Here is a 20,395-nt window from a genome sequence, read left to right as displayed (position 1 = left end):
TCAAAGAGTTTGATTTGAATATTTATTCTTAATTTTAACATTATAATTGTTTTATTTTTATTTTTTTCCGTAACCAACTTTTTTAGCAAATATCTTCTGAATTGCAACTTCAAATAAAAACACTGAACAGAAATGTTTAAAAACCTAATCAAGGAACTGAACACTTGCCTCAAGCTTTAAAGGGACTGTAAGCATAACTTCAATACTGTGTACATCCAGGCGAAGATGGCAACGGTTTACAACGACACCTTCAACCCTTAATCTGATAAAAAATGTAAAAGATTTCATTTTTATGAATCGAAAAGTGTTTAATTTTAATAAGTTCTCCATTTTTTTCTTATAAGCTTAATAAATGTGCAAGTCGCTTTCGCATGTAGAAATATCTGAATGATTTGTTTGGAATTAAATTGATTTTTCTACGTTTCGAGGCGAATATTGCAATTTTCTGAATATTTCGCGAACACTCCTTTAGAGTTTGAGGCAAGTGTTCAGTTCCTTTATTTTTAATGATCTTGAAATAAAATTAAATATCAAAATTGTTTAATATTTGCAAAAAGTTTCAAAATCAAAAAATCAAAACACAATATATATATATTATGTATTATTTTCATATTTTCAAATTATATTGAAGTCAAGATTTGAATTGATATTTACTTTAAAACTATAATTCAATTCAAATATTTGAAAAAAATTATATTTTTCCTCACAAATTCCCTTTAGCATATTTGCAGCTATCAAATTACATGTACAGTGCGAACCAGAAAACTGTGGAATAGGAAGAAAAATAATTTTGTGTTTTTGATGTTACAAAGCAAATAGTTTTACAAGTTGCTTAAAAAAACTAATTGCGCTACTTGAATGGACCTGTCCACACCGAACAATTGGTATGGTTCATGTTTACTTGGTCTATCTAAATCATTAGTTTTACTACAGTTTTTTTTCTTAAATCACTTTTCAAGTTAATTGGGTCTGTTCACACTGCACAATTGCTGTGTCCCATGTTTATTAAACTATTTAAAGTCATTATTTCTGCGGTCTTTTCTTGGCTATAGTTTTCTGGTTCTGACTGAACAATATTTTTTGAATAAAAACATTTCTTCCTGCGCTAGAAAAGATGATCCCTGTACCGAGGATAAGAAAGGACAGAAGAAGATGTTCAGGGCCAAGTTTTTCCTAAAACAAATTGTGATTAAACTTGTTTGTTCAATTTTTGCACCTTTTTACTTTATCGCCCTGTAATAAACATTTATGTATGAACGTTGTGTTCTTTAAATTTCTGCCATTGTATTAAGGGATTTCTTTGATTGATTGATTGACTAACACTTTAATATTTTGTCAGTTTTGACTCGACAAGATGCCCTTATGTAAAATAGTTTTTAAAAAGAAATGGATATTGCAGCATGGTACCATCTAGCACCAAATATTCAACTCTAGACTGCGTTGTCCCGGCAGAAGAACAAGAACGAGTTCGAGTTAGTTCAACTATCTACGAATGATTCAACAAATCTTCTTGTGTCGCCCAGAAGAATTTAAACATGAACCGAATTTAATGAATTTGCGGGGTCGTTGAACTTAACCTACCCCGCGCGGTTCAAACTTGAACAAAAGATTCAAATTCTTTCTAAATCTTAAACTGTGGTTCTTTGAATTGGCAGTAGCGACGAAGATCAAATTCATAAAAAATTGTTCCCTGGAGAGATGAATTTAAGTTGATATCGACAGCACCGGCGAAATAGTTGATCTTGTAGTAAGTCATAACTAGATAAACTACTTTCTGCTATTTGAATATACACTCAACCCAGGTTAGATCAGTTAGATTTGATAATTTCTGTAAAACATTAATTAAACATTACTTTAGTTTTCTCAAAATATACCTCGTTTGAATTTCCAATATTATTAAAAACTTTCTGCCGTCCATGTTTATTTTCAAAGCCAACCTGAAACATTTGGCTCAGGTAAAATATATAATATAATATATATCAATTAAAAGGCTGCAGGGCTATTACTTTTAAGACAACAGTAAACTTGATTGTATGAAATGAATTGAAAACATGGAAATTAAATGACGACTTCTATATCGTTTTTGTTCCCTGCGGGATTATTTTGTCAACATCATTTTGTAGTTCCACAGTTGAAACATTTAACACCGAAAACTAATAGTCTCGGGATTTACAAAATGTGGTCTACCATTTTTCACCCTCAAAACTGAAAGGAAATTTGCCCAGATTTCAGGTCATTGAAAATTAACAGAACTGTTCAAATCATAAATTAATAACAATACAGATAGAACACTAGATGTGTAACAAATCTAGATGCTAATACTCTAACGATTACTTTACTCAAAGTCTAATGAGATCATATTTAACTAAATCTCTAGCCAAATCTTAAGGCTCTCTATCTCTAGCCAAAACATAATTTTGTAGTTCCACAGTTGAAACATTTAACACCGAAAAATAATAGTCTAGGGATTTCAAAATGTGGTCTGCCATTTTTTACCTTCAAAACTGAAAGGAAACTTGCCCAGATTTCAGGTCATTGAAAATTAACAGAACTATTCAAATCATAAATTAATAACAATACAGATAGAACACTAGATGTCCTCTTTTCAAGATTTAGGGGTTTTTCGTGCACAATAACCCTGAAGCAGAAGCCCAAAGAAGTTACGCGTATGCTCTCTCTCTCTCTCTGCTCTGTCATTTAACGCAACATGCGCGTAACTCCTTTGGGCTTCTGTCATAGGATTATTGCTAATGAAAAACCCCTTAATCTTGAAAATCCCACATATAGTGTTCTATCTATATTGTTTTTAATCTATGGTTCAAATGTTTGATATCTTTTTTATCAATTTTAAAGATACAAAGAAGGTTGACGACATTTTGGCAAGCTCATTAGACTTTCAATCTCTTTTTGATGCACTTTATATCATTTATCAATTATCGAAAGTCTATCAATTCGGCTCTCAATTCCCATGTTTATTGGGACACCCTGTAATTGGTTTATGATTAATGATTTTAAGATCAGGTTAACGAATGAATTTCACAATTTATTCAGAAAAAGAAATGTCGTCCTCAACCATGAAGGGAACACAATGTATGTACCTGGGAGCAGACGAGAATATGATGATTGATGTCGTCTTTCCATTTTGATCCTTTCTCAACCATCCAGGCTCCGTAGTATGGAGATATCTTTTCCTAAAGAAGAATAAGAATATTTTTTATGATTCATTTTTAAGATTATTTCCCGGGACAAAATTCAAGTACAGTGGTCAGCGTTTATATTGAAGCGATGAAGACGTCTTATCTATTTAAGTTTTCATTTCTAAATGCTTTTTTTCAGGTCACTAGTTTACAAGTTAACAAGGAGAAGATGTTAATTGACAGCTTCTCTTTGTTTCCATATTTTTGTGTATCCATGCTGTTTGAAAGCTTGGTAGAAATAAAAAATAATATAAAAAAGTCGTCTTCAATAGAAAAATTCCAAGATTTGATCGTTACTACCCGATCATGTTCTGGGGAAAACAATTTTTTTTAATTGTTCAAAGGTACTGTTGTCAACTTTGTGTGGCCGGAGGATCGCTTGTAATTATGCTGACAGTCCCTTTAAAGTTCCCATATATAAGCTCTTGAATACCTGACTAATATGAAACAAGGGTTGGGGAAGGGTTTCAAGTCCAGGATTCTGCTCTTCAAAATAGTTAACAACACTCTGAAATAGTTAACAACACTCTGATATAGTTAACAACACTCTGAAATAGTTAACAACACTCTAAAATAGTGTAAAACACTCTGAAATAGTTAACAACACTCTGAACTAGTTAACAACACTCTGAAATAGTTTACAACACTCTGAAATAGTTAACAATACTCTGAAATAGTAAACAACACTCTGAAATAGTGTAAAACACTCTGAAATTGTTAACAATACTCTGAAATAGTTAAACACACTCTGAAATAGTTAACAACACTCTGATATAGTTAACAACACTCTGAAATAGTTAACAACACTCTGAAATAGTGTAAAACGCTCTGAACTAGTTAACAACACTCTGAAATAGTTTACAACACTCTGAAATAGTTAACAACACTCTGAAATTGTTAACAATACTCTGAAATAGNAAAACTTAAGGGGGGGGGTCAAATTGACCCCCCCCCAGCAGGAATAGGGTTAACAACACTCTGAAATAGTGTAAAACACTCTGAAATAGTTAACGATACCCTGAAATAGTTAACAATACTCTGAAATAGTTAACAACACTCTAAAATAGTTAACAACACTCTGAAATAGTTAACAATACTCTGAAATAGTTAAAGACATTCTGAAATAGTTAATAATACTCTGAAATAGGTAACAACACTCTGAAATAGTTAACAACACTCTGAAATAGTTAAAAACACTCTGAAATAGTTAACAATACTCTGAAATAGTTAACAACACTCTGAAATAGTTAACAATACTCGGAAATGGTTAACAATATTCTGAAATAATCAACAACACTCTAAAATAGTAAACAATACTCTGAATGTTAAGACGCCTTTAATAGAGTGTAAATATGTTTCCATCGTATGAATGTACAGACTACAGAGTGTTCCAATAAACATGGGAATTCAGTAACGAATTCGAGATTGCCTATGGTAAGAATAAGCATTCTGATTTCAAATGTCTGGTAGAGATTATTTTATGAAAACTTTAACTGGTTGTAAATATGTTTCTGTAATGTCTCTACAAGATAAACAGTAAAGACGGACAAGTTTACTATGTTTTTATACTGTATTTTTTTGTTTTACTAAGTACAACCGTATGCAGTCAAAACATAAACAAACAAATTGTAAACAAAGCAGACGAAAACCTTACAGAATACAGCTTTCTGAGTAGGTATTACCAAACTAAAATCCAAAAATTATTTAATCGTCACTGAATTCCCATGTTTATTGAGACACTCTGTATCTTTAAAAAGTATAATATTTATGTTTTTCAACTTAAAAAAATAACTGTATGAAAATTGACTGAAATATCGACTTACCTCTGTCATTAAGAGAACTTCGTTAGAGTTATTGAGGATTCCCATTAGAACTTTCCCAACAGGTTCAATCTCAAATATCAAGCAAATAAGAATCATTTTTTAAGTTTTAGAAATGATAAAATACTTTTAAAAAAATATATTTTGATTTGTTCATTAAACTTTCAATCTAAATACGTTTACCTTTGTATTATAGAATCTAGATACTTTTACCTTTAGATTATAGAATCTAGATACTTTTACCTATGAATTACAGAATCTTAATACTTGTACCTTTGGATTATAGAATCTAAATACTGTTACCTTTGAATTAAGAATATAGATACTTTTACCATTTGGATTATTGAATTTAAATACTGTTACCTTTGAATTATAGAATATAGATACTTTTACCTCTGGATTATAGAATCTAAATACTTGTACCTTTGGTTTATAGAATCTAAATACTGTTACCTTTGAATTACAGAATATAGATACTTTTACCTTTGGATTATAGAATCTAAATACTTTTACCCTTGGATTATAGAATCTAAATACTTGTACCTTTGGATTATAGAATCTAAATACGCGTACCTTTGGATTATAGAACCTAAACACATTACCTTTGGATTATAGAATCTAAATAACTTTACCTTTGGATTATAGAATCTAAATACTTTTACCTAAGGATTCCCATTAGAACTTTCCCAACAGGTTCAATCTCAAATATCAAGCAAATAAGAATCATTTTTTAAGTTTTAGAAATGATAAAATACTTTTTTAAAAATATATTTTGCTTTGTTCATTAAACTTTCAATCTAAATACGTTTACCTTTGGATTATAGAATCTAAATACTTTTACCTTTGAATTATAGAATCTAGATACTTTTACCTTTGGATTATAGAATCTAAATACTTTTATCTTTGGATTATAGAATCTAAATACTTTTACCTTTGGATTATAAAATCTAAATACTGTTACCTTTGAATTATAGAATCTAAACACTTTTACCTTTGGATTATAGAACCATAAACACATTACCTTTGGATTATAGAATCAAAATACTTTTACCTTTGGATTAAAGAATCTAAATACTGTTACCTTTGGGTTATAGAATATAAATACTTTTACCTTTGGACTATAGAATCTTAATACTTTTACCTTTGGATTATAGAATCTAAATACTTTTACCCTTGGATTATAGAATCTAAATACTTTTATCTTTGGATTATAGAATCTAAATACTTTTTCCTTTGGATTATAGAATCTAAATACTGTTACCTTTGGATTATAGAATCTAAACACTTTTACCTTTAAATTGTAGAATCTACATACTTTTACCTTTGAATTATAGAATCTAAATACTTTTACCTTTGGATTATAGAATCTAAATACTTTTACCTTTGAATTACAGAATATAGATACTTTGACCTTTGGATTATAGAATCTTAATACTGTTACCTTTAGATTATAGAATCTTAATACTTTTACCTCTGAATTATAGAATCTTAATACTTGTACCTTTGGATTATAGAATCTAAATACTGTCACCTTTGAATTACAGAATATAGATACTTTTACCTTTGGATTATAGAATCTAAACACTTTTACCTTTGAATTATAGAATCTAGATAATTTTACCTTTGAATTATAGAATCTAGATACTTTTACCTTTGGATTATAGAATCTAAATATGTGTACCTTTGGATTATAGAATCTAAATACGTGTACCTTTGGATTATAGAATCTAAATACGTGTACCTTTGGATTATAGAACCTAAACACATTACCTTTGGATTATAGAATCTAAATAACTTTACCTTTGGATTATAGAATCTAAATACTTTTACCTTTGGATTATAGAATCTNTTACAACATCTTGCATTGTTTAAAACTTGAGAATGAGCGAATACAGGAGATGAGCTGAGTAGAGCAGCGTGTCGAGATGCTTCAAGGAGAACCGCAACCTTAAAGGGAGTGTACAAATTCACAGAAATGAATTATTCAACTTGGATCGTAAATAATTCAATCAAATTTAAAATTAACCATTCAGATATTATAACCAATAAGCGTAAAATGCAATTCGATACATTCGTAATAGTTGATATTACATAATATTTTTTATTTGATTGATATACAATACACATAAAACGACGATTTGTTGTCTAGGTTTCTCTCCTATAAACGGAACAACAGAAACATCAAGAGCAGAGACAACTGGCGGCCAACTAATTGTCATTTAAATTGCATCATCTATAAAACAGATAAAAAATATTATAACATATCAACTATTTACAAATGCATCAGATTGCATTCGACACTCTAAATATATCAGTTTACCCTGTTTTCTCTAAGAATTTGTGCTGCTGAGTCAACTGGAAATTTTTCTGTAGGTTTCAATATAATCGCTCTGAAATTTAACATTTAGTTATTTCTGTCAAACTCATAATAAACCAGACAACGGAAGAATTTTTAAAATGTCGTTATGTAAAGTTTTTTCTTGTGAATAATGCCACTAAAAAAAAAAAAATTATTACAAAAGCTGTGTCTTGTATTTTTCCAAACTGTTGAAGGTTTCTGATTTGTTTTGAAATTGAGTATTTGTTTTTTTAAACACAGAATATCCACAGCAGATCGATCATTAATAAGCTTAGAAACGACATTATATAAATTTTTTTATTCTTCCATCTCAGATTTTAAAACTTTTTGAGAAAAAAAAACTTTCCTTTCATAGATCTAGGAGTCCCCCCTCACACCCTACCATTTGGTTGCGCCTTTGGTTAGATACCTTAGGTTGCAGGAGAAAGCAAAGGAAAGAACCGTTGAACAGAGGGCCCAGGTTAATATTAAAATACTCCCAGATACAACTGCAAAAGAAAAAGAAATCCATATTTTTTATCGGAATTTTGAACTACAAAAAAGAAATTAGAAGTTACGGCCATTTTGTTTGAAATTATGATTAAAATTACTAGAATATCCTAAAAGAAAATACACTCATTAAATTTTTTTGTAATTTAAAAAAAATTGATTCAAGTAAGTAAATTAGTGTAAATTCTCCTTTTTTGCGTACTTTGTTAAAGCCAGACCAAACATATTGTAAACCTGTATGGCTGCAGGGCGCAGACATGTTCCAACTTTTTCAAGCTGTTTCGTGAATTGTTAGTTCCAACCATTTTAAAATAAAATCTCAGGTAGCCGTTAATTTTAGAGGGTAAGAACAAAACTTCGTTTCGTTAGCGGTATTTTCCAGTTTTTTTAAACATTACTGTTAGTTAATGATCTCAATTTTTTTAACGGCATTAACAGAAAATTTTCAACAACAGTTAACCACTCCAGCTCCGTTAATGGTACCATTATTACAAAATTAACGGCAAAAAGTTCCAAACAAAATGTTAATGGTTGATGTAATCTTTAACGGCACAGCTGTTAAGAGTCTATATTAGTATTAATGCAAAGTGTCCAAAAAAGAATTCATTAATGGTTTAGGAAATTGGTAATGGTTAATGGTATGTACAAACATGTCCTGAAAATATCAACACTTTAACACTGCGCAAAATAAATGCATTATTCAATTTGCTCAGCAGTTGAAAAAAAGAAAAACCTGTAAATAACATGGTCAAGTGCAAGTACAATGCAGATCTTGTATCTAGAGATAAACACATGGATGAACCAACACCATCAGGTAATGATACTATAACTCAAGAAGAGAGGTACCCCCTGCCATGGTCAATGGTAAATAATCATTCAGAATAGATACCCCCCTCATTTAAGGTAAAATCTGCATAGTTGTGGAAGGATTGTTCTTTCCCGAGATGGCAATGGGGAAGGAAACGTTCTTTGACTAAGAACGGAACGAGAGGGATGAAACCGTTCTTTAAATAAGAACGCCAACAACAGAACGGGAAGACCGTTCTTCTACTCAGAACGGAATGGAACGGAACAGAACGAGAACAGAACGATAAAAAGGAACAAGAACAGAACGATTTAGCTGAAGGCCCTTGTTCTAGAACGGAACAGAACGATTTCAAAAAAGTTGGAACGTGCCCAGCCCTAATTTAGCAATGGCCAATGGTACAGAGGGTAGAAGACCCCTTCAAATTATAAGGTTGTAAAGTACTCAAATAATATAATTTGGAAAATGCGCAATTGGACGATGGTGCACTTAATATGGTAAGAAATTGGTTTAAGGACAAAACAGGTAAAGTTAATGACAGAAACATTGATGTATAACTGTTTGTTTTGTAACAACATCAAATTCACTTTAATATTGCTGATGGCGTCTTCCTATTCCTTAGTTTTCTGGTTCTCACGGTTCCATAAAGAAAATATTCGTCCAGCATACGGAGTACATCATTACGATAGAAAAAGAAATATTTACAATAATTCAAGGGCAATTTATGGCAATGTCCTACTCTGAAAGGCTCATGTGCAACCGTCATTGACTGGGCATGGAATGTGTAGGAGCTTTGAAAATGTAGGCCTGGGATCTGCCGAAGACATCTTGTATTTTTTTGCAAAGTTAGAGAAGTAGCAGGAATATTTAGCCCTCAATTCTTTGCAGCAGACACTACACAACTCTTTTATAAACTGAAAAATTCTCAGAACCTCCCCCTGGTCTGCCATAAGGTATATTTAACTAATGTTCAGGATATACTGATCCTAGTCCTGAGGAAAGATGAAAACAAAGAAGTAAATTTGCTCCCTATCTGCGCAAACACCGCAGAACTCTGATCCCTCGCCTCATATCTGAGATACAAGCTAGATATTGTGGGTGATGATGCTCTGCCTTAGGAGCTCAGATGGGGTGTAAATCAAGTATCAGAGAACCTGCTGATGTATCTCCACACCACCTAGGTGAAGGTGTGTTTGTATTTAAAAAAGATGAAGTGGCATATATCAGTTAAAATGTACTCAAGTTACAGTGAAGTTGCTGAAGGCAGGAACATGCTACTTAGGCATCCCTATACATTCATTCAAGCAATACCATTTCATGTCTACAACAAACAGGATGCATCTGATTTCAACTTCAAAGCATCCGTGCACCCCAACCTTCGCCAGGGCAATTTAAGGGATGAAAGACAGGATCAGGATTGGACCGGCATTAAGGACAATTCCTCTGCCGCTTGTAGAACCTAAACTGTCTCTGAATCTCAGTCATTCAGATGATGAACTCGGACTCCACACCTTTGCAGCAGGATTTTGATCACATCACATAGCCGGTGCCAGACTGCCTGGCTATACTGATCAAGTGACTTCCTCTATTATACACAATGTTTGCAAAACAGATGAAACCTGCAATTTGAACCCACTACCTGGAACTCTCTCTTACTCTTTGACAAAATTAGAAGACAAATTTTTAGATTTCTTGCACCTCGGTGGCTTTTAATACTTTGTGAAATAAGTATGTAAACCAGTACTGCAAGTAATACACTGGTTGTCCACCAGGAGGTTCATCATGGCATGTTTAAGAAGACCCTGGTAGCTTGCTGTAGGTTCCTGATTCCGGCTGAAGGCGTGATCCTGTCAGAGGTGCTGTTAAAGCTGATGGGAGACTCCAGGGCAGATGCTGAAGCCTCCACCATGATGAGAAAAGGAACTCCAGAAGTACGATATAGAAAAGGGAGGTCTGGTACAGATAAAAATTGTGAGATCCCTGTTAACGTACTGATGCAACATGTATGATTGGTACAAAGATTAGGTGGGGGATGTAAACCAGCATGGTTTCGCATCCATGATTCTGTACAGTGGGACAGCAGCTGGTCCAAGTAGGAGCGGAGACGTGATAATGGTTCGTGGGACACAAAGAATAATTGATCGGCTATGTTTAAAACCCTGATAGGGTTAGCATTGATGAAGAGGTTGAATGACTTGGTCATGGAAGAATACTTCAGCCAATCTATACGTAGAAATTCCTGAAGAAATCACCTATCCTTTTGAAACAATTAGTATCGTTTGTTATTTCTAATTTGTAAACATAATTTGTGTACATAATCGCGTTATTATTCAATTCAGTTTAGGCTATTAAGCTTCAATATACTGAAATTAAAATAAAACTAAAAAGTATTGCTCACACTTTTTATTTATTAAAATTTAGAATGAAATATGTATGTTTTTGAAAAAACAGTTTGTAAATAATTATACTTTTCTAAAAGAATTTATGTTTTAAAGAGTTTCAGATAAATACAAAATATGCTTTTCGAAATTAACTTGTAAATTCAGTGCATACACGTGAAAAGTGTTAAAAATGTTAATTTCTTTAACCCTGACCTCTTTTTGATTTGACCTCAAACCAGTCAGGCATCTGTTCTGCATTGAGCATACTTATAGGCATTAACATTACCAGAATACCGTCAGTCTAGAAACAAATATTTTTATTTTAAAATTCGGTGATGGTGATGGATACAGTAAAACAAGAAAATGTTAGTTCCCAGGTCTATATTATTTATAAGAGTCATAGTTGTTCCCACCGTTTAGCAGCGCTATTATTAAATCATGATTTTAGCTGAAGCGCTTGATTTAAAAATTTAAAAAATTAATTTTCAGAAAATGTTCTGGCAATGTCACCCCCGTCGTACCAATAGGCTTCCTTGAAAAAAAAACAGGCAATTTAATCCAGCCGTTTGGCCAGCTATTAGCGAGCATATGTATATAAAAATATATTATATACAGGGTTACCCTAATTAATTACCCATAAAGGATAAGACTTCAGAGACGACTGTACGAAATGTATACCGTCTGTTTCCTTACATTAACAATTCCCTGCAACTCTACACTTTTTTGTTTCTTTGCCAAATCATTAAATAAGCCATTAGGTTACTTTATCAAAGGCGGAATACATATTTTAACCCAGACTGTCATACTTCAAGAGTTTCTGGTCGTCTTTACAGTCTCATATTTTGTGGGTAACCCTGTACATATATCTATATTAGCAAAGAGCTTTATTATATAGATACATGACAATAACTGATTTTGTTCATACTTTTCTAATCCTTATATTTTTGCATCCTGATATCGTAAACTTGTTTTGCTGCCAAATCAATAATATATAGTTTAGATTACACCATCAGGTTGAAAAAATAAGCAATTTAAGGAAATGAGTCTTAGCCATCTCTCTTTTCTAATTCCTATATCTTTGCGACCAAATTCCGTTGACTTAAGATAAGATAAGATACTATGAATTTTGTCACATCAAGCATGGTCTAATATCAGCTTGAAAAGATATTGGGATTAGAATATTTGAGTCTTAGACGCAATTCCTTTCCAATGCAATAATGACCTTTTCCCAAAATTTTTAATTTCCTAAAAAACTCTTTTCAAAATTTCCAAGCTAGGAAAAAGTATTTCAGCTCCTAAAAGAGTAATTTTGGTATGAAAAAAAAACAGATAAATCTACTTTCTTCAGTTCCACATCAAAATTGTGTTAAGGTTGTTCAAAAAACATGGGAATTAAGACTGACTGGAATAAAAACATACGGTATTAAAGTCGATTTAGAAGTCCTCACTTGATTCCCTTGTTTATTTAACCATTCAGGGACCGAATATAATGAAATAGAGAGGTCGCTGAACTACCTAACGCCGGTTCCAATCCTGAATCACGGGTTCAAATCCTCATGAATCTTTAACTTTGAATCTGCAATCCAAATTTAAACTGACATTAGGTAGTTCAATTACTTGACTCAGATTTTTAAAGTTTGGTTCCATGTTACCTTTTGAATGCCCATATGCCTTTTTGAAACATGAACTATTACCAGCAGAACCAACCCAACAGTTAATGTACTAAAAAAGGTCAAAAATGAGTTTAGGGTGTAGAGTTAAATATGAAAATATAAAATGGTTTACCTTATCCATATTGCTAGCCAACTGTAGCCGTCAAAAACCTAAAAATTATTTTTCTTAAAGGGACTGTAAGCAAAGTTTTAACTGATCCTGCCTGCAAAAATAGCAAAGCCCTACTTACAGCATGAAATGCGAAAGTCACTTTTGCAGCGAAACTATACAAATGAAAAAAAAACAGTTTAAATTAACAAAAACATGGAAATCTAATTTATACTTGATCCGACAAGGGAACTGTTGTAAATCGGGCATTGCCATTTTTGCAAAGAGGATCACTTGAAATTACATTTCCAGTCCCTTTAGCCCTGTAAGGGATGTAACTCTTATTAGGAAATACACTGTAATTATATTTTCTGCCATACTTTAAAGAGAGAAATCAGAAAAGTTTTATTGACAACTTTTAAAAAATATGAAAATTGCGCAAAACTTTATAAAGAAATGTTACGACTAATGGAGCCAATATAAAAAAAAGTAAAAATGCTATTTAATCAGCGAAACAAATGAATAAAATATTTATATTTAAAATTTTTTGTTGAGTTCTGCTTTTATAATATAGGTATTTACAGTGTATATGTATTTTAATAAAACAAATCAAATCAAATTAAATTAGTTGAAAAATAAATCATGTAAAATATTCCTTGATGATATTGTAGAAAGGAGAATCTCTGCCCTTGTTCTAAAAAAAAATTGAAAGCATGTAATTTTTAAAAATACATATTTTGAGACAATTTTCAACAAAAAAATTATACCTTAGAAATCCATTCTAACCCTCCAAACCCGACAGGCATTGTAAAGGATATAATAGAATTTCTAAGAAAAAAAATTAAAGATTTGATTATTGAAACTTTTTCTATTGAAACTAATCTCACTGAAACTTTTCCAAATACCTTGAAACTTTTATTATTATTACATTTTTTATTTTGAAACCTCTTCCATGTTCATATTATTTTTGTTCTGAAAACCTTTAGTAACTTTTATGTGAAATTTTTTCTAGGGAAACTTTTTTTTCAAAATTTCTTTTCAAAATTTTTCTTTTCAAAAAGGTTATATTATATTTTAAAACTTTCTTGATTACAAAAAATTTTATCAAAACTTTACGAAAAGAAGAAAATTTTAAAATTTCTCATTTAAGCTTGTCTTTTTAAGACATTCTTTTTGGAACTATTCTTATTAAGGATTACACACAGTATTTCCACAGACCAAACACCGAACTTCCTCTTCAGTATTTATGATTATGAAAAAACAGGTTAACTTCAATGTGGAATGATTTATTTCTCTAAAATGAAGTTTAGTGAATGGTTAGATATAACACAATATACTGCATGAATTATGCAGTGCTATTTTTCTAAAATAAAGGAAAAGGTAGAGTAGTGCAGCATGTGTGCGTACAGTTCACGATATAATGTTAAAGGGTTAGACCGGCTATGTAAGGTAGTTGAACTGAGTATGCAGTGTTATAAATCGTTATAAATCGGTCATGTCTCTCTATAAATGGAAGTTTACTTTACATTAATGCTTACAGTTCCTTTTACTCAGAAATAGTTCGGTTTTGTAAAGTGTAAATACAGTGCATATACCGTTCTGCGCTGAATCCAACATATCCAATTCCGAGATCTGCTCCACCATACGCAATCTGAAATTTACAATTCATTTTTAAAATTTATAATTCATTTTTAAAATTTATAATTCATTTTTCAAATTTATAATTCATTTTTCAAATTTATAATTCATTGTACCAATTTATATTTCATTTACCAATTTATAATTAATTTACCAATTTATAATTCATTGTACCAATTTATATTTCATTTACCAATTTATAATTGTTATACCAATTTATAATTCATTACAGCAATTTATAATTAATTTTAACAATTCATAATTCATTATAGCAATTTATAATTAATTTTACCAATTTATAATTTATTTTATTATAATTTATTTTACCAATTTATATTTCATTTACCAATTTAAAATCATTTTTCAAATTTATAATTAATTTTTAAAATTTATAATTCATTTTTCAAATTTATTATTCATTGTACCAATTTATATTTCATTTACCAGTTTATAATTCATTATACCAATTTATGATTAATTTTACCAATTTATAATTCATTATAGCAATTTATAATTAATTTTACCAATTTATAATTCATTACAGCAATTTATAATTAATTTTAACAATTCATAATTCATTATAGCAATTTATAATTAATTTTACCAATTTATAATTTATTTTACCAATTTAATATTCATTGTACCAATTTAAATTTCATTTACCAATTTATAATTGTTATACCAATTTATAATTTATTTTACCAATTTATAATTCATTTTTCAAATTTATAATTCATTTTTCAAATTATATTTAATTTTTCAAATTTATTATTCATTTTTCAAATTTATAATTCGTTGTACCAATTTTAAAATCATTTACCAATTTATAATTCATCTTTCAAACTTATATTTACCAATTTATGATTCATTGTACCAATTTATATTTCATCTACAAATTTATAATTTATTTTACCAATTCATAATGTATTTTACCAGTTTATAATTCATTATAGCAATTTATAATTAATTTTACAAATTTATAATTAATTTTACCAATTTATAATTTATTTTACCAATTATAATTTGCACCCACCCGACCAAATTAGACTGTTTTGATATTTTGCCCGATATCAGTCAATAATTGGATGAACACCAAGAATTTTTAGATTCTTTACATTCGCAAATAATCAATGCCACCCTTTTGCAATTTAAATATCAATGCCACCCTGTTGAGTCCGAACGCTAATATCTGTTGAATCCAAACTCTAATTCTTGAATTAGTGCGGATATAGAACTATCGTTCACGTTCTTCTCGAATGGTCTTTCTTCGGTCAACACAGAGCTTGTTCGTACTTAGTTAATAAAATATCTCGCCTCTCGAATATTCGTGAAAAGTTAAATCGCTTAAAATCGAAGTCTTATAGCTCTGGACAGCTTTATTCCTTTATGTAAGTACTCAATAAAGTTGAATTTGTTTTCTATCTAGATCTTTTCCTTCCGTTTTAGTTTGGCGAATTCGTCTTTCTCTTTTTCTTTCTAGTTAGAAAATAAATCCAACCTAAAACCGAATCTGCATGTTCATTTTTCGTAAATCTAGTTCGCAGTTTGTGTTTCTTTCTCTTTGTGACTAATATTGTTTGAAATTCGCGTATATGTTTATTTGCAATCAAAGAATATTAATTTTTTGCGAAGTAAAAGTCAGCTAAAAACGTAGCAAAAAATTAATATTTGATGTTTTAGAGGTTCAGTTCAGGTAATTTAAGTGAGACATTGAGAGGAGTTGTTTGGAGAATGTCAGGTTATAATGTATTGGAGGTAACTGTACATATTTGCCAGCTTCAACTAACAAGGTAACTGTACATATTCACCAGCTTCAACTAACAGGGACTGTAATTATAATGTATTGGAGGTATTTGTACATATTCACCACCTTCAACTAACAGGGACTGTAAGTATAATGTATTGGAGGTAACTGTACATATTCACCTGCTTCAACTAACAGGGACTTTAAGTATAATGTATTGGAGGTAACTGTACATATTTACCAGCTTCAACTAACAGGGACTGTAAGTATAATGTATTGAAGGTAACTGTACATATTCACCACCTTCAACTAACAGGGACTGTACGTATAATGTATTGAAGGTAATTGTACATATTCACCAGCTTCAACTAACAGGGACTGTAAGTATAATGTATTGAAGGTAATTGTACATATTCGCCAGCTTCAACTAACTGTATGTTGAATTTTACGTGAGTCTTTGAACGTAAAGATAGCTTTGCTCGATTCACAATGGTACCCTTGGGCATTAAACCCCGTCTCTACTCAATAAGCGGATGAATATATATCATTTTTTAGGTTTAAAAATTCTTTAATTCTGATAATTGATCCTTTTTGTTTTACCGTTGTAAGTCGAGCATTACCACCTTTGCGTGGAGGGTTGAACTTACGCTTATTCAATCCCTTTATAAATTCAAAATTTCTGAAACAAATGAACTCAATTTTGTGAAAACTTTAAATCGGGAATCTGGTTGAGGTAATAAATGTAAAATATGGGAAAACAATATATATATACAATAAAGCTCTTCGCTCATGTATATATATATATGTTAGCTATAGCTGGGTAAAGCTGGCACGAGACCAAATTGGCTAAAATTTTTTAAGGGAACCCATTGGTAAAGGCCAGCGAAAATCTATTTTTTTCATAGAAATATTTTTTCAAAATTCAATTTAAAATAAAAATTTAAATTTCACGGGCAACGGCGAATACTTCAACTATAAAATTTCATGAAATGAAACAAAATGGAGAAAAGGGAAAACCAAACTTACTTTTCCAACCTGCCCTGTCCATATCCCAGTCTTAGAATCAAAATTTCCCCATTTACTTTCCATATCTATGTACTGGGTGTTCAGATTTCTTTTTCCTGAGGGAAATGAACAATTAGAAGTTTAGAAAGATGAGAATAAATAAGTTTAAATTAGAAGTTTAGAACGATAAGAATAAACAAGTTTAAATTAGAAGTTTAGAAAGATGAGAATAAGCAAGTTTAGATTATAAGTTACGAACGATAAGAATAAATAAGTTGAAATTAGAAGTTTAGAACAATGAGAATAAATAAGTTTGAATTAGAAGTTTAGAACGGTGAGAATATATAATTTTAAATTAGAAGTTTAGAAAGATGAGAATAAATAAGTGTAAATTAGAAGTTTAGAAAGATGAGAATAAATAAGTTTAAATTAGAAGTTTAGAAAGATGACAATAAATAAGTTTAAATTAGAAGTTTAGAACGATAAGAATAAATAAGTTGAAATTAGAAGTTTAGAAAGATGAGAATANTTTTTTTCCGGAATTTGCATTCTCAAGGAGATTCTCTTTCCGGAGATTTTTTTTTCCGGAGTTTGTATTCTCAAGGAGATTCACTTTTTTCCAGAATTTGCATTCTCAAGGAGATTCACTTTTTTCCGGAGATTTTTTTTCCGGAGTTTGTATTCTCAAGGAGATTCACTTTTTTTCCGGAGATTTTTTTTCCGGAGTTTGCATTCTAGTGTTTATCCTGGCACCGCTTTTTAAACACCTGTGTGTAGGGGTGAGCTTAGTTTTGAGATCCGTGTTTATGTTTTCAACATTATTTTGCTTTAAAGATGCTCTTAAAAAATCCGATTAAAACTGTGGTGCAATTAAACTCATCGACCATACAATTGTGAAATAGATTTTTACAACTCTGATTTTTGTGGTGCATCTTACAGATCAAATAACCTTGAATATTCAAAAATTGACCTCAAAACTATGCCACTAATGCACCTGTGTAACTTCCTAGAAATAATCCCTCAAAAGTACTCATGTCAGATTTTCCATTGGTTAAACCAAAAGCCGGTCTCACCTCATTAAACGCAATTCTAAATTTTAAATGATATTATTATTCATCTTTTAACGAAGGTTAAAGATTGAGGGGCGCCTTTTTAAGTTTTCACTTACTTTGTTTTGGCATCTTTGATTGATTATATAAGTCACTAACTTTTGAGCAAGATTATATTGTTTACCATTAAGTTATCATTCTCAATAGCTTCAGAAAAGGTTCTGTCCGGCCGTTCGGAACCTACCTAAACAGAGCCTACCTTTACGGAACCTACCTTTACAGAACCTACCTTTACGGAACTTACCTTTACAGAACCTACCTTCACGGAACCTACCTTTTACGAAACCTACCTTAACGGAACCTACCTTGACGGAACCTACCTTGACGGAACCTACCTTGACGGAACCTACCTTGACGGAACCTACCTTGACGGAACCTACCTTTACGGAACCTACCTTTACGGAACCTACCTTTACAGAACCTCTTTACGGAACCTACCTTGACGGAACCAAATAATGTAAAGTGTTCTGCAGTGGTTGGGAGGAATGCAAAGTGTACTGCAGTGGTTGGGAGGAATGTAAAGTGTACTGCAGTGGTTGGGAGGAATGTAAAGTGTACTGCAGTGGTTGGGTGGAATGTAAAGTGTACTGCAGTTTTGGGGAGGAATGCAAACAATCGCAGTGCTGTGAAGGTTAAGCTAATTCTATTCCTCCCAGAAACTGCAGTGCTTATTATTTTATATTCTTTAAACTTACTTAACATCTAGATAAACACTAATGAATGGTTTCACAGCTTTAATAATTTAGACTGAATAGTTATTGACATTTTGTAAATGTTTCTTTTGTTTAAAGAGAGTGTAAACGTAATTTCAAGTGACCTTCCATATCCTTTAGATTGGGATATGTCCGATTCACGCACCTCTGCTCTTTTAGTAAAAGTAAATTCAACCTATTTGAAGCATAAAGTATGACCGCGTCAACCTTGTTGCACCAGCTAGTCCTGTCCACAGAGCTAGGTACAGTACAAACTGGGACCGGAATGCTTGACCCGGCTCGGAAATTCAGCCCGTGGATTAAAAGCTTTGTTCGAGTAAGTATGAGTTAGATATCGATGTTTTTGTTTTTGAAAACTGTTTACTCTATGTGGGTTTCCTGCAACATTAACCTGCACATTTATTGCTTCAGAAACAATGCAAAAATTATCAGAATTCAACACTTTTAAAGCAACAAAAACGACATTTCTGACCAGATTTAGGTTTCAAGAGTACCATTGTGAATAAGACACGTCAATGAAGGTCACTTGAAAGTACGCTTACAGTCCGTTAATAAGCGTACCTGATAAATCTGTTTTGTAATGAATTTAGCTCCAGCAGATCAGATTTTCCCTTTATCATAAGCTTGGAGAAATGGATGGACCAAACTGCAGAAAATATATCGCCATGCAGATTTCTTTGTAAAAATAATATTTGATCACAAAACTTGATTCTTAGCGACAAATATCATAAAAAGAATGTATTATTTGACTTTTATGATAATAAAAAAGAGAAAATAACCACCTTTTTGGCTAGTTTATTACGAAAATACAACATAAATTACATACTTATACTTGTTTTTTTTGAGATTTTGTTATAAATCTAGAAAAAATAATTAATGTTTTAAAGTTGAATGATAGGTTCAAACTATTAATTTGTCCTTGTTAAGCGCCAAAGAAAATCAAAACATGTTTTCAGGACAAGAGAAAAGAAGGGGAAAGGCAAAAAATTTTGCTCACCTATATTCAAATCTTAAAGAGCTGTCGAGAACTTTTAAATATTCTGTCTCTGGGTCTAAAAGTGTTTAATCTCTGTAATTTGAATGTTATCTTTTCCCGATTAAAATGGGAAATTTATTTCCATTCTACCCCCCCCCCCTCCTTATTGGTTTTGAACTCAGATTATAGATATCTATTATAGTAGCTGCTGCGCTTCTTAATAACTTGCACTAGACAAATCGAACTCATCAGTTTTTTAAAATCGAAAATTTTTAATATTCGATGGCACCTTTTATTTTCATACACAAATTGCGAAAGGCATATTTGTCAGAAAAAACTAAATTATCATAAAACTGTTGTTTTTTCATTTGGCTCAGATCTGTATGAAGAGGCTTGGT

The 20,395-nt window shown here is 31.2% G+C and overlaps 2 protein-coding genes across 2 annotated transcripts; both read right to left on the bottom strand.

Annotated features, from left to right (window-relative positions):
• Nucleotides 1-723: 723 nt before the first annotated feature.
• Nucleotides 724-12,874, bottom strand: LOC111697452 (uncharacterized). The gene is made up of 11 exons (XM_023467475.1): nucleotides 12,837-12,874; nucleotides 12,704-12,773; nucleotides 11,265-11,352; nucleotides 7,786-7,864; nucleotides 7,338-7,407; nucleotides 6,848-6,964; nucleotides 5,021-5,089; nucleotides 3,631-3,705; nucleotides 3,099-3,191; nucleotides 1,875-1,937; nucleotides 724-1,173 (listed from the first exon to the last, which is right to left on the bottom strand). Exons 2-11 carry the CDS (start codon nucleotides 12,716-12,718, stop codon nucleotides 1,024-1,026), a joined length of 819 nt encoding a protein of 272 aa, XP_023323243.1. The 5' UTR covers nucleotides 12,719-12,773; nucleotides 12,837-12,874; the 3' UTR covers nucleotides 724-1,023.
• A 392-nt stretch (nucleotides 12,875-13,266) lies between these two features.
• LOC111697469 (uncharacterized) lies at nucleotides 13,267-20,079 on the bottom strand. Its single transcript, XM_023467492.1, has 7 exons — nucleotides 20,019-20,079; nucleotides 19,583-19,696; nucleotides 18,194-18,288; nucleotides 17,221-17,315; nucleotides 14,408-14,463; nucleotides 13,580-13,640; nucleotides 13,267-13,506 (listed from the first exon to the last, which is right to left on the bottom strand). The coding sequence occupies exons 2-7, from the start codon at nucleotides 19,639-19,641 to the stop codon at nucleotides 13,453-13,455; spliced, it is 420 nt and encodes a 139-aa protein (XP_023323260.1). The 5' UTR covers nucleotides 19,642-19,696; nucleotides 20,019-20,079; the 3' UTR covers nucleotides 13,267-13,452.
• Nucleotides 20,080-20,395: the final 316 nt, after the last annotated feature.

This window comes from Eurytemora carolleeae, unplaced genomic scaffold, assembly GCF_000591075.1.
Source record: "Eurytemora carolleeae unplaced genomic scaffold, Eaff_2.0 scaffold45, whole genome shotgun sequence".
Taxonomy (NCBI): domain Eukaryota; kingdom Metazoa; phylum Arthropoda; class Copepoda; order Calanoida; family Temoridae; genus Eurytemora; species Eurytemora carolleeae.
This window is presented reverse-complemented; position numbering and strand designations above follow the sequence as displayed.